At 36.2% G+C, this 19526-nt stretch overlaps 1 protein-coding gene across 1 annotated transcript in view; it reads left to right on the plus strand.

The window, feature by feature from the left end:
- LOC105045810 (V-type proton ATPase subunit a1) overlaps positions 1-19526 on the plus strand; it is a 34306-nt gene that overhangs the window by 2658 nt on the left and 12122 nt on the right. The window contains exons 2-11 of the mRNA XM_010924212.4: positions 3182-3226; positions 10274-10396; positions 10496-10603; positions 11818-11931; positions 12017-12190; positions 12488-12625; positions 14691-14798; positions 15009-15116; positions 15200-15348; positions 19302-19455. Coding sequence (XP_010922514.1) covers positions 3182-3226; positions 10274-10396; positions 10496-10603; positions 11818-11931; positions 12017-12190; positions 12488-12625; positions 14691-14798; positions 15009-15116; positions 15200-15348; positions 19302-19455 — 1221 coding nt within the window. The remainder of the gene's footprint in view (positions 1-3181; positions 3227-10273; positions 10397-10495; positions 10604-11817; positions 11932-12016; positions 12191-12487; positions 12626-14690; positions 14799-15008; positions 15117-15199; positions 15349-19301; positions 19456-19526) is intronic.

The following is a 19526-nucleotide window of genomic DNA, read 5'->3' on the forward strand; positions in this document are numbered from 1 at the left end:
AAAGTTTCCACAGGTAGCTGGGCATCCCTTTCCTTCCCTCTTTTTTATTGTCTTGCTTCTTTGATGTGTATTACAATCTTAGGAAGCGGGATTGGGATGCTATGGTAAAGATATTTGGTTAATTATTAAAGATACTAGAGGGGTGGAATGTGAAGTTATAATTTTTGTGGGTATAGGTCATGCTTCATTTTTTTTTTTTTAAATAAATTGTAAGATGTCCATTTACTTTTATTCTTTGCCAACCTAAGGGAGAAGATGCAGCATTTTTCACTCTAGAAAGGGTATAATGTTGTGGGCAGGGTGGGTAACATTTGGTGGGCCAAGAATGATGAATAAAACAAGAAGGTAGGATTATGCAAGGTTGAATTGTTTGACAAATATGAGCGCCACATCGATAGGCAAGTGCACTTGCACTAGAGTTGTAGTGACAATAAGTCTCTTTGGGAAGATGTGATTTGAGTTAGATTTAGGGAGAAAGGATCTAGTCAACTTATTTCATCAATTTTTTACATGGAAAAAGGTGCTTAACAGTTGAGTGCTACAAAGCAGGCACTAAGTTTAGATGAATTACCAGATAAAGTGAGACTCCTATGAGATTTTTAGTTGAATCTTTTGCCCTTGATATATTTGCTTTGTACTTGAGTTATAAGAAATGGTAGAAACATTTGTTGAAACTTGGAAGTAAATGAAGTGACTTAATGTCTTGTGTTAGGAGAAAACTTGGAAGGATTGATTTGAGCATTTCTTAATGGTATTAACATGGATGATTGTTTGCCTTGCTGAAAATGATATTCTTCTTCTTCTTCTTCTTCTTCTTCTTTTAATAACATGAGAAATTTCTCTTTTACTTACAACTACTTGACCACACTTGGTGGATGGTTACTCCTTTACATACATACATACATACATACATATTAATGCCTCTTACCCTTGTTCTCATTTATTCAAATATTCCTACATTTTATTCAATTCCTATTGATGATGCTATCATATTTCAAAAAGTAACAAAAAGAATCTTATGTTGCTTCCCTTCCCCTTTCTTGGCTTCGATATCAATCCTCTTATCATGGCTTAAGTTTTGTTGATAATAGTTGATACAATTTCTAAGCAAAAAGGCTCTACTACGCAATCCCCATCAAAGATCAATCTGGAACACACCATAATGATATGATTAACTTTGCTTTTGTATATTTTGGGTACTAAAAGAAATTTTCTTCACCTTTGTCTAGTTTGATTTTTTTTTTGTTTTGGTCAAATTTAAAATGTAGTTTGCTTGGTACAAATTAAAGTAATTTATTTGTTTATGTTGATCTAGAAAAGTAAAGGAGGTGACGAGTGGTTTAACACAAACCATAAAGTAGTAAAAGGGCATGTTATGTGTTGCTTCCGCTTTGTAAGAAAATAAGGAGAAACCATAAGCTAGGTTTTCTATCTTTTCTGAGAAGCACTTTTCTGGCATTTTCTTCTTGTATAAGCACTTCTCAAACAATGTTACAAAACACACTTTTCTTTTTAAAAGTGCTTTTTTTGGCTTTAAAAATCATAAAAGTACATTTTTAAGCAATACCAAACATGTTCTAAGAAATATCAAAACATAATCTATGAATTTCTTGTGTTTGTATTGATATTTCTTGCTTTGGAGCATTTTGAATCTTTTTCATTCTCTTGGAAGGTTTAGTTTCTATTATTGTGCATATGGATGATTAGTGGTAGTGCTTTGTATGACTTTGATATCAATGAAGATTGCAACTTGAATGTATTTAAGTACCCAAAAATACCAATAAGATTAGGCAAAATTGCTATCTTATGGATAGGTGTGTGTAGAAAGTTGCTATTTCTACCCATCTACTTTTCTCTATGTCGGTCACCTACTCCAATTCATTCAGGATATGTTTAGTTCTAAGTAAATTTGCTAAAATTAGGGTTGGAATCAGGCTAGGTTGATCAGGTTTCTATGCAACCCAGGTCTTGCTCGAAAAAATTTTGGGCTTTGGTTCTGGTTGAGGTCCGAAATTTCTTTTAAAATTCTGGTTCAAGGCTACATCCAAGATTGGCCCGAACCCTAGTCGTGCTGACCCAGATATTGGCTTGAGCTTCTCCTCCATGCTTCAACTCAAAATATGTGTGAGAGAGAGAGAGAGGCAATTGAAAGAGGGAGAGATTCGAAGGGAGGGAGAGCAGAGAGAGATCAGAAGAACGAGATGAGATCAAGAGGTACTAGGGAGAGAGAGGAGAAAGGGGGGGGGGGAGTTCAGGTGTGAGAGAGATTAGGAAGGAGGAGGTGAAGAGGAGAGAGAGGGAGCATAGAGGGGATAGCGAGTGGAGAGGTAAGAGGGATCGGTGGAGAAGAGAGAGAAGGGGAGAGAGATCGGGAGGGAGATAGGAGGGAGAGAGGAGAGAGTGAAGAGGGGAGAGGGAGATCTTGTGGGAGAGATGGAAGAGAATGGGAGGGGAGAGGGGAGAGAGGAGAGAGTGTGGAGAGGGTGGAGGGGAAAGAGTTCAGGTGGGAGAGGAGAGGGGAGAGATCGGGAGTGAGAGACAGGAGAGATGGAAAAGAGTGTAGAGAGAAGAGAGTGGAGAGGTGGGCCTATTTTCTGGCTTGGACCAAGCTCATTAGTGGGTTTTGAATTGGGCCAAGCATCGGCTCGAGTCTGGCAAGAAATTTAATCAAGCCCTACTTTTAGGCTTGAGCTTGACCCAAACATTCTTGGCTTGGCCCAAGGCCTAACCTGATGCCAGCCTAGCTTGATGGGCATCGGGCCAAACAGGGCCCATTTCTAGCTCTAGCTGGAAAGGAAAAGTAGAACTTCTCCATGGAAAGAAAGGTTTTTTGATATATGATAATAACTAATAAGCTTTCCAAATTTATCATTTTTTTCAAAAATAGGCAGATGTAAAATTAGATTTGCTAAGGAAAAAGGTTTCCATGTGATTTTCATTGCAATCAAATATACGCTTATGGCTGTGCAGCGGCAAGACACGAGGAAAAAGTGGATGGGCAGATTGATCCCCCTATGTAAAATAGTATTTTTTTGGATCAGAATACCTTCTCTTATTGATGTGTTGGTGGCACCTGTTTTAAAATCTTGATATTTATGGTACTTTATTCACCAAATTATGCAGTTTATCATTAAATGAGATATCTCAGATGATGTTGCCACTTTTACCATATTTTTGGCAGTTAAATGATGATAAGAGCCCTTTTCAGCTAACATTTGTCAATCAGGTATGCACTTTCTCTGATTTCTTTAACTTCTTTTTATTTTAACATTAAATTTATTTATGAAAATGTCATGCAACATGCTCATTATAACCATTACAATAACTATTATCACTGATGTGGTTTTAGTTTTGGTATTAAAGTCTGTACTGCACTTTATTCAGTAATTTTTTGATTTTGCACCAGCCCCTTCCAATTTTTGAAGTCATATGATTTATAATATTTCTCCCTATCCTTTTGCCTCATGATTGCGATTGACTATATACATAGAGGTGTCTAAGATAATAGATAATTTATAGATACCCCTCTAGCTGCAGTTTTTTAACCATCACCCATTATTTTTTGTTACGACTCATGAAAGGATAAGTTATATTAGAGTGAACCAGAGGCACAACAAGTTCTGAAATGAAAGATGGCGACCAAAATAATTTAAGAATCCAGGACTGGTCCATAATTTAATAAGAGGATATCTTTTTATTCCCATTGGAACTATTTTGGTTTAGAACTTATTAGAAAAGAGACTCGATTACTAACGAGTATATCAGTTTCATTTTAAACTGCACTCACTACTTACCACTAAGTATATTCTCAAATAGTTTTCCTACAAGTCATCTGCCATATAGGGAGATTTACTTGAGCCTAAGTTTGTACTTTTCCTTTTTCTTGTTTTTCCTTTTGGTTCAACCGACATGGAGTGGAATTCATTTGTTCTTTTTCTGGCTCAAGTCATTGTATGTAGGTAAGGTCAGATTTGTTTCTGAACAGATTAAAAGAAATTTTTTCTTTCTCATTAATATGGGTAATCAACCCTATACATATATACACTTGATAGAATCAGATCCAAATACAATCCCGAAAATTAGGGGATATTAATACTAAGGAAAAACTATACAAGGAAAGTAACTAATAACTGAAAGAGAAGAAATAAGGATCTTAATAACTTTCTATATACACCTTATATCTTAACATAAAGGAAAGAGAGAGAAAAAGAAATAAAGGAAAGAGAGAGAGATTTCAGCATTTCAATACTTCTCCTCGAGCTGGTGAGTGGATGTCCTCCATTCTCAACTTGCATGTAAGCTCTTGAAATCTCACTATAGATAGTCCCTTAGTGAGTATGTCTGCTGAATGATTTTCAGAAAGCATATAAGAAGTACTAATTAAGCCGCTGTCTAACTTTTCTTTTATAAAATGTCTATCTATCTCAATATGCTTAGTTCGGTCATGTTGAACCGGATTGTGAGCAATATTGATAGCAGATTTATTATCATAGTATAACCTTATGTTTCTCTCTCTCTTAATCTTCAAGTCATCAAGAACAATTTTTAGCCATAAGAGCTCACAAACTCCTTGCGTCATAGCTCTAAACTCGGCTTCAGCATTGGATCTTGCCACCACATTCTATTTTTTGCTCCTCCAAATCATAAGATTGCCTCCTAGAAATGTGCAATAACCTGACGTTGATCGTCTATCAACCTGTGAACCTGCATAGTCAGCATCAGTGTACACTTCCAAAGTGAGTTCCTTCCCTTTCTGAAATAGCATACCCTTTTCTGGCATGGCTTTAAGATAGTGGAGGATTCTGTAAACAGCTTGTAAATGTTCTTCCTTCGGGTCGTGCATGAACTGACTCACCGCACTTACTGCATATGCTATGTTGGGTCTTCTATGAGCAAGATAGATTAATCTCCCTGCAAGCCTTTGATATCTCGCTTTATCAACCATACTCTCCTCTTCCATTCTTCCCATCCTATGATTAGGATCAATGAGTGTACTCGCTGCTTTACTATTGAGAGTTCCGGTTTCTTTTAGTAAGTCTAGTATGTACTTTCTTTGGAATATGAAAATATCTTTTTTTGAGTAAGCTACCTCAATTCCTAAGAAATATTTCAATTTTTTAAGTTCTTTAATTTCAAATTCTTGAGCCAACTTTTTCCTGAGAAGCTCTCTCAGTCTCTCTGATTTTTATCATTTTCTGTCACAATAATATCATCCACATATACCAAAAGAGCTGTAACCTCACCTCTACCGGAGTGTTTGATGAATAGTATGTGATCCCCTTGACTTTATTTGTGTCCCATTTCAAGCATGGCTTTTGTGAATCTTCCAAACCAAGCTCGTGGTGATTGTTTCAGTCCATACAATGCTTTTCTCAGTTGACAGACTTTATCATTTCTAAAGCTCCTATTAAAACTAGGTGGTAGCTCCATAAAAACTTTTTCTTCCAGATCCCTATGAAGGAATGCATTTTTTACATCAAAGTATTGTAAGTTCCAGTCAAACATAGCAGCCAAGGAGAATATTCAGTATTCATCTTTGCCATAGATGTGAAAGTTTCTTGATAGTCTATCCCATAGGTCCGAGTATAATCCTTTGCCACTACTCTTGCTTTCTATCTTTCAAGGGACCCATCGGCCTTATATTTTAATGTATACACTCACTGACGCCCTATAGGTTGTTTCCCTTTTGGGCTAGCAACAATTTTTCAAATCCTATTCTTTTCTAGTGCATGCATCTCCTCCTTCAGAGCTTGTGTCCAATTCTTATCTCCTAGTGCCCCTTAGACAATTTTAGGGATATCAATTGAATGCAAGGTTGTGAGAAAGTTTTTATGTTGTGGAGATAATCTGTGAAATGACACAAACTGTGAAATTGGATAGAGTGGAGTTTGGATGCATTTCCTAATAGATTTCCTTAGTGCAATTGAGAGGTCTAGATTTTGGAAAATTGGTTCATATGCAAAGACTCAGGTGTTTCAGAAGTTGAAAGGAAAAAGTCATTACCTTGCCCAACTGGTTCGGGGCGATGGATTTTGCTGTATTGGCATGGATGGCCTTTTTCGACGTGAATATTGCAGTAACTCACAAGACTGATGCTGATTGAGTTTGGGTTCGACAAGTTCAGTGTTTGATTCAGCAGCAGGTTCAGCATCTTGACTTGAATGTGGCTGAGCTTGAGGAAAAGGTGGCTGAGCATCGGACATTTGTGATGGCTGGGATGGTTGAGCAGAAGCAACATTTTCTATAGCAAATTGAATCCATTCCAAGTCTTCTCTAGAATTCTCCCCCTGAAGACGAGACTGTGAAGTAGAAGAATAGAACTCGGCTTCACTGAAAGTAACATCCATGGAGACAAATATTTTTCGGGTTGGTGGATGATAGCACTTATAACCCTTTTGGGTGTTGGAGTAGCCCAAGAAGACACATTTAAGTGCTCGAGGATCAAGTTTATCCTGGTGCTGTTTATGAATATGGATATAGGAAACACCCAACGACACGAAGGGGTAAGTTTTTTGAGAAATGGAAGTCAGGATGGAAGGTAGATAAAGTTTCAAGAGGACTTTTATTCTTAAGACTACGTGAAAGAATTCTATTAATGAAGAAATGGTTGTGAGGACAGCTTCCCCCCAAAACATTTTTAACATGTTTGACTGAAAAACAAGAGCTCGAGTAACATTGAGAAGATGCCCGTTTCTCCACTCAGCTATCCCATTCTGTTGGGGAGATCAACACATGAGGATTCATGAATAATTCCTTTTTTTTGAAAGAAGGTTGCAAGAGTATGATTAAAGTCAAAATTTTAGGAACCGATACCGAGACCTGTATTGATTTTTGATCTATATAGCACTGTACCATACCATACCGTACCGTATGGTACAATATCATACTGATGATAAAAAAATCAAAAAAAATTCTACCTAGCAGCATTAAAAAAAAAAATTAATCGAACCGGATCGAACTGGCCCTGAACCATATCGAATGACTCAAACTGTCTGGTTTTGGATGGTTCGGCCTTGAACCGTATCGAATCGACCTGTATGGTGTGGTTCGGGTTGTATTCCACAAAATCAGTGTGAATCGGATCGATTCTCCATCAGTACGGTACGGTATGGGGTGTACTGATCGATTTAGACTGGTGTGGAATACCATGATTAAAGTAATCCCTAGCATTGTCTGATCTCATTCTTTTGATAGATATCCTAAATTATGTATGAATGAAATGATAGGAGAACATTACTGACCTCGGATTTTTTTTTTTCATTAGATACATCCATATGGTCCGAGTACAATCATCAATAAAGAAAATAAACCATCTAGCCCCAGATAGATTAGGTATTCTAGAGGGACTCCAAATATCAGTATGTACTAGTGAAAATGGTTGGACTAATTTTTTGTTACTCAAAGAAAAAAAGGCATGATGATGTTTGGCGAATTGACAAACATCATAATGAAAATTTGAAATGTCAACATTATTGAAAAGTAAAGAAAACATAGTTTTGAGCAACAAAAAAGGTAGATGACTATGACGAAGATGCAGGAGCCATATTTCAGATTTAAGAAAGATGACAAAAGGATTAGAAGTCTCAACCGAATTGCATGCTGAAATTCTGCATTGACCTGTCGATCCACTTCCATCTTCTAGATAGTAAAGTCTATCCTTTGCCTTAGCAAATCCAATCGTTCTCTCCGTGAGTAGGTCCTGAACAATACAATGAGTATCAAAAAAGGTTATCTTGCATTTCAGGTCTTTGATAAGTTTATAAATGGAAACTAAATTTGTGTGCAACTTTGGGACATGTAACACATCATGCAAAGGCAGAGTTGGTGTCAAAGTGATGTGGCCTTGGCCAGCAATAGTGATGGGAAACCATCAGCTATTGTGACCTTCTTATTTTCAGGTAATGGTTTATAGGTTAGGAATTTGGTTGGGCAATTGGTCATGTGGTCTGTGGCTCTCGAATCTATGACCCAGATTGAGCCAGTGAGCATGTACTAGATGAACTAGACAGAGAATTGAGTAAACCTCTTAATTTTTCTACCTCCTTTTTGAATTTTCGAACCTCATCACCTTCAGGCCTTTTATTCGGAGTACTATCTGTATTGATAAGATGAGCTTGTCCTCGAGATTGTCTCTTGAATCCTCCATTTCGGCTGAGTACATTTGTCTTGCCATATAACTTGAAACAATTTTCTTTCGTATGGCATGATTTTTTATAATATGAGCACCAGAGTCCATCTCAGCCAGACTGGTTGGATTTAGGATACTCAGAGGTGCGTTCATCTTGCTTGGATCTTGATGGATTCTTTTCATACCCCGCATCAATCGGTTTTCTGGTCACTAAGGCTGATCTTTCAAGAGTGGTAGACTCGAGCATAACATTCCAGCGACTCTTTTGCATGGATAATAGAGAACACTTCAATGGAGGAAGCTGCTCCTTACCAAGAATCTGAACTTGGACTGGATCATATTCAACATTCAAGCCTGCAAAAAATTCAAAAATACAATCTCTCTCTATTATAGACCCGAGAGCTTTAGTATCATCACTGCATCTCATCCTTATGTCTTAATAGTGGTCTAATTCTAACCGCAATCCATTTATTATATTATAGTACTCAGTGATAGGAAGATCATCTTGCTTTGTGACAAAAATCTTGGTTTTCAGTTCATAGATAATTGTCGTGTTCGACTTCTTGGAGTAAATTCGATGAACTGTCTCCTATATATCTCTAGCAGTCGGGAGAAACATGCAGTTCTTGCGGATATCTGGCTGCATGGAGTTCCATAACCACGACATAATCATCGAATCCTCGATATCCCAGGCAGAAAATTTTGGATCATGTGGGCTCAGGCTTGCTTCGATCAAGTGCTGAATTTTTTCTGACCTTAAGAATGGTTTTGATCAGTTGTGACTAAAGAAGAAAATTCCTTCCATTTAAGCAATAGGGCGGACTCATGTTCTGTAGTTCTCCTTTTGCCCTACCTGTTCTAGCAACGAACATCGGTGCCACCTTGAATCCAGATGCAGAAGATGATCCAGTAACTGATTTTGATACTTCAGTCATGGTTCACGTGAAGGAAGGCCGAAAAAGATGGGTGGCATCAACGATGGAAGGATAAGAGGAAGGATTTGTTGACTCTAGCAATGAAGGGTGAAAATCACAGTAGAAACAATAATAGTGTAGCGATGTATCGGCAATGAAGGCCGAAGAAAGAAAAAAAACTAGGATTTCATCACCAATGAAAAATGACAAACAAGAAGTTATTGCCCAGAGTCGTGGGCTCTAATACCATGAACAAATTAAAAGAAAAATTTTCTTTCTCATTAATATAGGTAATCAACCCTATACATATATACACTTAGGATGATAGCATCAGATCCACATACAATCCCGAAAATCAGGGGATATTAATACTAAGGAAAAACTATACAAGGAAAGTAACTAATAACAGAAAGAGAAGAAATAGGGATCTTAACAACTTTCTATATACACCTTATATCTTAACATAGAGGAAAGAGAGAGAGAAAGAGATAAAGGAAAGAGAGATTTCAGCGTTTCAATAGTTTCATTTAAATTTTGCATGAAATCAGTTATGTTCTGTTTAAGGCATTTATTACTCATTTGAAAGCTGACCTTGAAATCCTCAACTTTGCTTAATAAGTTTAATCATGCTAGCTAATGGATATTTCTGCAAAACATACTGGATCAGAGTTAAGCATTGTGTGTTGTAGGAGCTTAGTCCTTGTTGGTATATGTTTTGGTAATATCCATCTAGGTAAGTATAAGAGTACTGATTGGTTACTTAGATGCCAACCCTGTGATTTGGTTGGTTTAAGATTTTTATTTGTTGCTTCATCTGCAGGGTAACTAGACCAGCAAACTTGTCTGTTATTTTAAGGAATACTCAGGAAAAAAACGCTTTTCTTTTGTTTCCCTCTTGTATATTAAGTTTGGCAATCTATTGATCTTAGAGCATCTACTCATTAGGTCAGATCATAGCTCGTACTTGCCTAGATCAACTTTCATCTTATTATTTTTAAGCAGAACTTCATAAAGGAATCACTATTATAATATCTGAATTATGAATTTGATTCTTATTTTTTGGAAAAAAAAATGGAATGATGGTTATATGGATATCTTTCTTTTTCTATGCCCTTATCATTTTTTTCTTTTGGTTATGCCTTTATTGCCTCCTTTATTCCATGCAATATGTTTGGATGAATTTATATTATTGTGATCTTAACTCATGTTCGTCCTGATGCTTATCTAAAAGGTGAAGCGATGTGGGGAGATGGCACGTAAATTAAGATTTTTTAGTGATCAGATTAGCAAGGCCTGTATCATGTCTGCTGGTCGTCCTGCCATGCAACCAGATGTTAGCTTGGAAGAGCTGGAGGTAAATTGTTCATGTTCTCCCCTCCAACTCTTCCAATAGCTTCTTTCATTCTCATTGACTTAAACTACTAGATGTTAATATGTATACCATTTTTTTTAGGTACGATTGGCTGAACATGAGGCCGAACTTCTTGAAATGAATATGAATAGTGAGAAGTTGCAACAGGCATATAATGAGCTCCTTGAATTTAAGTTAGTTTTGTTAAAGGTACTTCCTTGCCATTACTAATTACGTGCTGTATGCTCTTTACCGTGTTACTCATGCAGCTTCACCCATCTCTAGTAATTATTATTGTGTATGGTAACTATAGTTACTTTTGCTACTGATGTTGGGAAGAGAAAATTCTTATCCTTGCACTCCGCCCCTGTTAGAGGGTTATCAAATTCTTAGAAATTTCATGTCTCAACCAATTTCTCCTGATCGCTACCTCTAAGATTTTCCTTTTATGGGTGTTCGGTTCTAGTTATGGGTTGCTTTGCTGTAATTGATTGCCTGCACAATGCTTTTGATCCTTGCCAAGATAGGCTGTTCTTTAGCTTTCTGCACAGAATGGTTTCTGAAATTCTGAAAAATGACTGAGGCATTTGGGTGTTTTGGGAATTTTCTGCTTGTGCAAGTAACTGGTCCCTTCCTGTTTATTGTCTGCTTTACTGTAGGAGCACACAGGAAGTGTCTCAACCTGAAGGTGACTGTTGATTTCTGTAATCTACTTGGGAGAGGCTTGTATACTTTATAGTGAGCCTGCCATTTTACTCTTACTGAGTTACTGTCATATGTGACACTGTTAGAACTTCAGAAGAAGCTAAATTTTAAATAAAGCTCCTATGGAAATCAAATACTGAGACAATATAATTTAATTTTGTGCATGGTACTTGGTATCTTCAGCGGACCTTCATTATCATGGATATATGATATTTCAGTGCATCTCTTGTAGTGGCCTCAGCACAGAGGAGTGGGATTGAATATGTTGGACTGCTAAGCTCTCGTCCAAATTCTGAATAGATGTCTGTGACAACAAAACTGTATCTCATCTGAAACGTTTGACCTCGATATGGTTTGGTACTTCATACTTGAAGTTTGGATGATCTATAGTGGCTTATTAAGAAAGAAAAACATTTTTCAATAGCTAAAGAACAATGTAAGCTGTTTTTCTGCTGATGCACCCTTTGGATCTGCAGCTGTTATGCTGGTCCTACAAAACTACAATATCATCAGGGGTGCTATTTGTTTGACATACTTATCTGTCAACAATTTGAGATTTTTTTTTTTCTGATTGCGATGCAATGATCCATACAACTTCAGTTTTGTGATGTTTATTTTAAATTGTACATATTTAAATATATGTATGTTCATATAGACCTTATTTTTTTTTCAGATAGAACTTAATAGGGACTTTTACCTTCTCACATTTTTTAATCCAGGCAGGTAGCTTCCTTGTTTCGAGTCAAAATCATGCAGTTCCAGCTGAGAGAGAATTAGATGAAAGTATATATTCTAAGGAGAAGGATCAGGAGAGCCTATCCTTCCTTGATCAGGTTTCCTTCTTTTAGTCTCATATAATTTTTAATTTATTTTGGTGATATTATTCTGTTTATTTAATCTAAACATATGTCTTTAAAGGAAACACTGCCTGAGATGTCGAACAAAGCTGGTTTGAGATTTATTAGCGGGATTATATGTAAATCAAAAGCACTAAGATTTGAGAGGATGCTCTTCCGAGCTACAAGGGGCAATATGTTTTTTAATCAGGCACCTGCGGGGGAACATGTCATGGATCCAGTGTCAGGAGAAATGGTTTGATAACTCCTGCCTTTTCTTAACCTCTATATTTGAATTACTCTTCCCTAAAGCTGGAGGCTTTGGAACTGCATCCATTGTCCACCTTTTACCTCAGCATACTTATTGTTCTTCACTGCTTTGGTACTATGCCTTTAAGTGCTGATATAACTTGGATGCTATTTTTTGATGCATGAAGCAAATATTTAGTTTTAAGTCTTTTCAGTTTTCATATTTCTTCATGCTGATGGCTGTTACTATATGTAAGTTCCTAGTCATGATTGCTTCAACTCTTTTCTTTTTTGTCTTATGCAGGTAGAAAAAATTGTCTTTGTAGTTTTCTTTTCTGGAGAGCAGGCTAAAACAAAAATACTCAAAATTTGCGAAGCTTTTGGAGCAAATTGCTATCCTGTTCCTGAGGATACTAGTAAGCAGAGGCAAATGACTCGCGAGGTATTCTAGTTTATGAGGCCAACCATTTTAGACATCATTGACCATTTATTAGGGGCCTGAGTTCCCATTCAGCAATTAATGATATATGACATGGATTTCTGTTTGAATCATAAAATATTATAGAAATAATATAATGGTCAGTTTAGAGTAGATGCATCTTATCTAATATCATTAGACTGAAACTGCTCTAAGATAATGGTATCTGCTAACAAGATTCATTGAGATTCTGGAACATGTAGTGTTTTGCTCAATGAGTTAAATGTTAAAGGTAGTTTATTTTTTTCTTCTCTTTTGCTATGTAATAGTGAATTTCTTGATTTTGTTTATCAACTGTTTTTAGATTCAGCCATGTTGACTGCCTAGGCAAGGCTGCTTAGATGCCTTCCGTAATGTTTTGCCTTATGCTTGAGTATGGACAATCAGATTGATTTATAAATTAGGATCGAGTGTTTTCAAGTTTGTACACTTCCCATCAACTTAGCACATCTTATGTGGTAAGCTATTTTTCGTTTTCAAATTATAACTATATCTCTAGATTATTTCCATCAAATATAATCTTTTAGGCTGCTTCAATGCTTGCCTATGCCACCTGCCTATCGCCCAAGCTCTTGGCACTCCTACAGTCTCTAATGTGCTACCTTTGGTCCTCAAGACTAAGGTTTTACATCCTGGTGGGACAGGGGGATGTTCGGGTTGTTCTGTCTTGTTCCTATGAGAAAATGGGATTGGGACTCCGAAACCCATCTATATGGGAAGAGAAGAAGAAAAAGGAAAGAAAGAAATGAAAGAAAGATAAAGAAAAGAAAAAAGTTAAAGGAAATAAGAAGAGAAAAATGAAAGAAGGAAAGGAAGGGAGAGTTAATAGAAAGGAAGGAACGATAGAAAGAAGAAAGGAAAAGAGAAAGAAGTAAAAGAGAAAAGGAAAGAAAGGAAGGGATAAGAAAAGAAAGGAAAAGAAAGAAAGGAAGATAGAAGAAAGAGAAAAAAAATAGGGGAAAAAAAAGGAAAGAAGAAGGGAAGAGAGATGGAGAATATCTATTGGGACACATGATTGGGACTGCTGTCAGGATGAGACATGATAGTGGGGCGTCTCGTCCCACAGAGAAATCGAGATATCTTCGTCTCGTGGGATTTAAAACCTTACTCAAGACATCATTACTAAAAAGGTATCACTGACAATCCCTTATTTTTTGGTATTAATGGAAGTGAAGAATCATGACATCGCTCACAATTTGTTGTCCAAACCCAAAGAGAGATATCTAGTCAAGTATTATGCAAGTGCTTATCTGATCATATTGGACAATGATTAAATTGCTGGGATTTTTAGGAGCGCCATTGGTTGCTTTGTTCTATTCTTGGAAGGTTATATTAAATTGATTTTTGTATATCTTCTTACGAGGGAAGGAGTGAGCACTTTTTGCAAGATTACATGCATTTGTTCATAGAAGCTTTTATTTTAATTTGTCTATGAGAATATGTATCTCAAAAAACATGCTTTAAACAAATTATATCACATTAATTGTTCCCAATGTGCTTTATTTACCTAGCAGAAGGCTATTGTTGCTTCTTAAAGCGAAGTGCATTAATTGCACTTATTCTTGTGACAATGACAACCACATAAAATGTATAGGACAATGGTTTCATTGTTAGCAAAATCATGTTGAATACATTTTCTGCTCCAATGGCCAAAAGAATAAGATGCATTTGACTTATATATGCTTTACCTTTATCTATATTTTAGAAGAATCCAATCATGGAATCTTGTACTGGGCCGAACCACTTGGTACACTCTGTACCATACCGTACTATATTGGTATGGTATCTCATACCATGCCGACACTTGATATGCCATCTTGTACAGTACCAAACCGCATACCAACATTGTAATGGCGTGATACCTGTACGTAGTCCGGTACCGAGACGGCAGACCTTGGATCCAATCATTACTAGGCACAGTAACAAAATGAACTCGTTAACATTTTTCCCTCATGACGAGCACCTATATATTTAGTAGATAATGTTTTAGAGTAAGTTTGCTAACGTAACTTTCTATGACTTTTTCTAGGTGTCATCACGTCTCTCTGAATTGGAAGCCACTCTGGATGCTGGAATCCGTCATAGAAATAATGCTCTAGCTTCCATTGGGTCTCAACTATGGAAGTGGACTATCATGGTAATCAGATTACTCATAGACATTATTCTTATCTTGCTGCATCCTCTTCTTCTGTTGGTTTACTACGTGATAGTTGAATTTTGTTCATTTTAGAGTTGTGAGGACTGTGTAGCTATTTAGTGTATCATTTATGACCACCCAACACTGCACCCTCCCTGCCTGTTATTTGAGTGAAACATGCATTTGTGATTTTCAAAACATCCTTTTCAGGTAAGAAAGGAGAAAGCTGTATATGATACATTAAACATGCTCAATTTCGATGTGACAAAAAAATGTCTTGTTGGAGAAGGCTGGTGCCCTGTATCTGCGAAACCTCAGGTCATACTTCTGCCACATCAGTATTTTCATATTTGTTTAGAAATCAGATGACAATTTTCTCCAATTTGTTTCTGTTGCTGCAGATTCAAGATGCCTTGCAGCGTGCAACAATCGATAGCAATTCACAAGTGGGGATTATATTTCATGTGATGGGTGCAATAGAATCACCACCTACATATTTCAGAACTAATCGATTTACGCATGCATTTCAGGAAATTATTGATGCATATGGGTTTGTCTTTGAAACCCTAGGAAAAGATGATTTTGCATATGTATTTCTGTTCTGGACATACATCTCAGTAAATTTCAAACATTCTTGAATGATTTGAATTCCAAAAGAATTAATGCTTATTTTAGTGAAGACTGTGTCAATGCACTGCACACATGAAAATTGGTTGTTCTTGCTTATGCAACCTGCCCCGATCAAGCACTACTGCATCTGGACATAGTGAAGTGCTTTATTGATGTCCTTAGATATACAAAGTACATATTGTATCCTACATCTTATACATTTATTCTTTTAAGAAAACTTATTAGTATACATTCTGCTTGCTAAGGCATAATACCTGCTTCAGCATTTGTGTTACTTCTGTGAAATTTCTTTCCTTATGCTATCTCGGTTTTGCTGTGTCCAACTTCACCTGCCTTGAAACAATAATATACATTATTTATCATGGTTATTATTTGATGTATCCCTTTAATATCTGCTCGCGTAGATGACAATACAATAATTTTATCATTCATGCATCTTCATTTAATTCACTTCCACTCACATAAATGGAAAGAGTATTGAAGAAGTTCTGGAAAGAGTTTTAAAGTAAAAGTTTAAAATCAAACCATCCATTTATTTTGATTTACATACCATCAGAACAATAACAATCCTTTGCTTTTATGGAACATTATGGATTTTCATTTTTCTTCCGTGGATTTGCTACTATTTGCAGATTGCATGCCATTTGGGGTTCTGTCATCTTTCTGTCCTTGCATTCCGTAAGTCATAAGATAGTGCAACAAACAGAATGTCACATCAACAGTTTAATAACTCAAGTAGTTGACTAACCAACTGAAATGCTTCTTGGAATTTCTTCACTTCTAAACATTAACAAAATAGACATGGAAAAACATGGACGGGCAATGTCCAAGCCATGTTAATTGGATTTGGAGGGTGTGCCATCAGCCATGATGATAATCTTTTTCAGAACCATGTGATCTGAAAGAAGGATATACTGCCTGATTCACTAGGTGTATGGTCATGACTGCAGTGGCGATCACTTAAGAAACCAATTGCAAGTTAAATGAATCATAACACTTGATTGGACAAGAGTGTATCTTGACATAGATGCAGGAATGGTAATTGCTGATGGCTGATTTTATAAAAGCTTGTTTTTCTTGGCATATTTCTTCTACAGTATTGCATGGTTGCTTAAAAGGATTTGGTCTATCAACATCATTATATGCATTATCATTGCATTTATACTTGGTCAGCTCATGATAAATTTACATGATGATGCTGACAAGTATTAACAATTTGTGAAACCACAATGAGTGAATATGTGGTTTACAGCCTTTACCTCAGCCAAGCAGAGCTTCATGACCACCATAGTTATCACCTCTCTTGCTCCATTCTATCATCATGGCCCGGTGAAGTGTCTTGATTGTACTTGTCAGTGAGTGAAGTTGTTAATGATTGATAATGGTGCTGGCCTGCCACAATTGGTACATGTTGGGAACTGAATATATTTTGTACATTGCTCGCACATCCTTCTAAGCCAAAACTCAAGCCAAAACTTGTCCAAATTCTGCTTTTTAGCTCGAATATTTTTGCGTACATTTAATTCTTGGAATTCCTTTTGTATTTCCACGTCCTTAGTCAAGTACGTTCAATTTCAACTCTTTAGAAGGTTCATAAGGGGCATGTATCCATTGGTGATTCTTATTATTTTGCATTATTGTCAATAACTCAAGTAAATAACATTTTTAAGAAATACTATTTTCTGCTCCATGCATGTTCTAAAAGGCAATTAGGGTTCCCTTCGTCTTTACTAGCAAGCTGGCATGTGGAATATATATATCCAAAAAACCATTAATTAAATGTAAAGGGAAACTATGAGGGATGGAGATGGATGGTTTGGTATTAAAATATAGGCTCCGATCATGATTTATCTTTACAGTAGCAAGATATAAGATCTTGTTCAGTTAATTATTTTTGCAAGATAATCGAAAACAATTAATCAAAAAGTGGAAACATAGAAAAGGAAAGGGGGTAGAACTTGTTCTTTCTTTACGCATGTGGATAGAAATGACTGATTTCTTGGGAGAAAGGTACTAATTGATGCCAACTGAGATCTCATGAATGTGAGAAATATTTAATTAAATTTCTTTCTGAATTAAGCTTTCGAAATCATGAATGTTAAGATTTACTGGGCATTGTTTTCAAATGTGATGCATATGGTTGTGAGACAACATATGCAGTCCACTTAGCAGCGTGGGGCAACATATCCTCTTACACTTATATGGGCCCCTGCAGATGGAGGGGTTCAAGCTGATAGATTGGTTGGATGTGGCTTTCGGATGAACCTGATACAAATATTAATAATGTCATTAATTAACTTATGTTATAACTATTTTATCAGGTAAGAGTAGGTGCATATTGTTTGTTGTATTATCATTAATATTGCTATTATTTATACAAAAATATATTTGTCATTATTGTTGTTTTTTGTTATATTTAATACATTTTATGTATTTAAAATGTTAAAAATTTTTAATAGCATGTGCATCTGCATATTCAGCCTGCATACCATATATCTGCTTTGCAGTTGCTTCACTGCCCGCATATCATAACCGCATTTTAAAAACACTATATAGGTAATTTATGACTAAAGGGAACTTTTGTCCAAAAAGTTGAGGACAGAGAAATATAGAATAACATTCAGTATGTAGTACCATCTTTTTAATTCAGTATAGAGAATCCAAATCACATCGGTTGAGGACCTACACTATTCTGGGGCAATCTCATAATTTTAGGTAAATTCCTGTTGCTTCTGCTTTTGAGAAAACTATTTTTCACTCCTATGCAGGAAGCTTCAGGCCATACTTATTAGGTAATGTGTTCCCGGGAACAAGGGAACATGTTCCTTCCAATATTATGGAGTCTCAAATTTGTATATTCTGCCTTTTTATATGGCTTTATAATAAGCCTGTGTACATGTTCAATGGGGACTGTATGAGCACGATCCTCAATGAATAAGATGGCAACTTCTTAGACTGCTTGCACCTTGGCAACTCATAACTTTGTTTTGTATCTTATAATGGGCACAATTTATACGATATGGATACAAGCAAGATATGATAAATGTTAAGTTAATACTGTGATTAGATCCACTTATCAATCAACTTTTCTTGTCTAAGACTTGTACACAAACAAAACAAACATGTATTTCATACGATTCCTTCTTAGGTGTTTCAAGCACTCAAGATTTTGTAAATGGACATTTTCCCATCTTCACACTGGCTTCTGCTCCCCCTTCCCCACTCTTTTTCCCACTTTATGCTGTTGATGTTGAGGGATTACTTATTACAACTAGCTAAGATGCATTATTCTAATATTATCTTTGTATCTATTCAATTAAAACACCGTCCTGTTCTTTAATAATTCACTTTACAAAACCTATTTTATCCTATGGCTTTCATATTCAGCATGGCTAAATCGAAGTAGTGTTTTATGGTGAATTGCTATTTAAGAAATAACAATATATTTTGCTCGTGCAATCTGGATGCTGTTGACGTATTCCACTATTATGTTAACGCCTGATCTAGCTAATGTTGAATTGTTGATTGGTTCTGCTTCGAAGATGAAATTGGTAAATTAGGAAGTGATGGTGTTAGAACTTGCCTGTCTTACTCTGTAATAACACTTGCCAGCTTCTCTCTGATAAATTAAAGTAGAAAATTTCTAACATGCTAAAGAAAGAAATCTTTTATACGGCCAAGTGAAACTATCTTTTTCTTGTGATAGTGCTTAGATATAAATAGCATTTGTGAGAACTTTAGAAAAATTACAATAACATACTCTTGGTTAAGCAATTCAACTATTTTTGTATTGTGAATTTTGCTTGGTGCTTGCTGTGTCTTTTGTCAGGGAAACTAGTTTCTGAGTTATTAATTCAACTATGTTTTGTGCAGTGTTGCTAGATATCAAGAAGCAAATCCTGCTGTGTATTCTGTCATTACATTTCCTTTTCTTTTTGCTGTCATGTTTGGAGACTGGGGCCATGGAATATGTTTGTTGTTGGGATCATTTTTGCTTATTGTTCGTGAGAAAAAGCTTGGTTCTCAGGTGTGTATAGACATACATTTTTCTTCATTAAACTACTCAAAAGAGGTATTGCGTTCTAAATGAATTCATGC

The sequence above is a fragment of the Elaeis guineensis genome, chromosome 5 (assembly GCF_000442705.2).
Source record: "Elaeis guineensis isolate ETL-2024a chromosome 5, EG11, whole genome shotgun sequence".
Classification (NCBI taxonomy): domain Eukaryota; kingdom Viridiplantae; phylum Streptophyta; class Magnoliopsida; order Arecales; family Arecaceae; genus Elaeis; species Elaeis guineensis.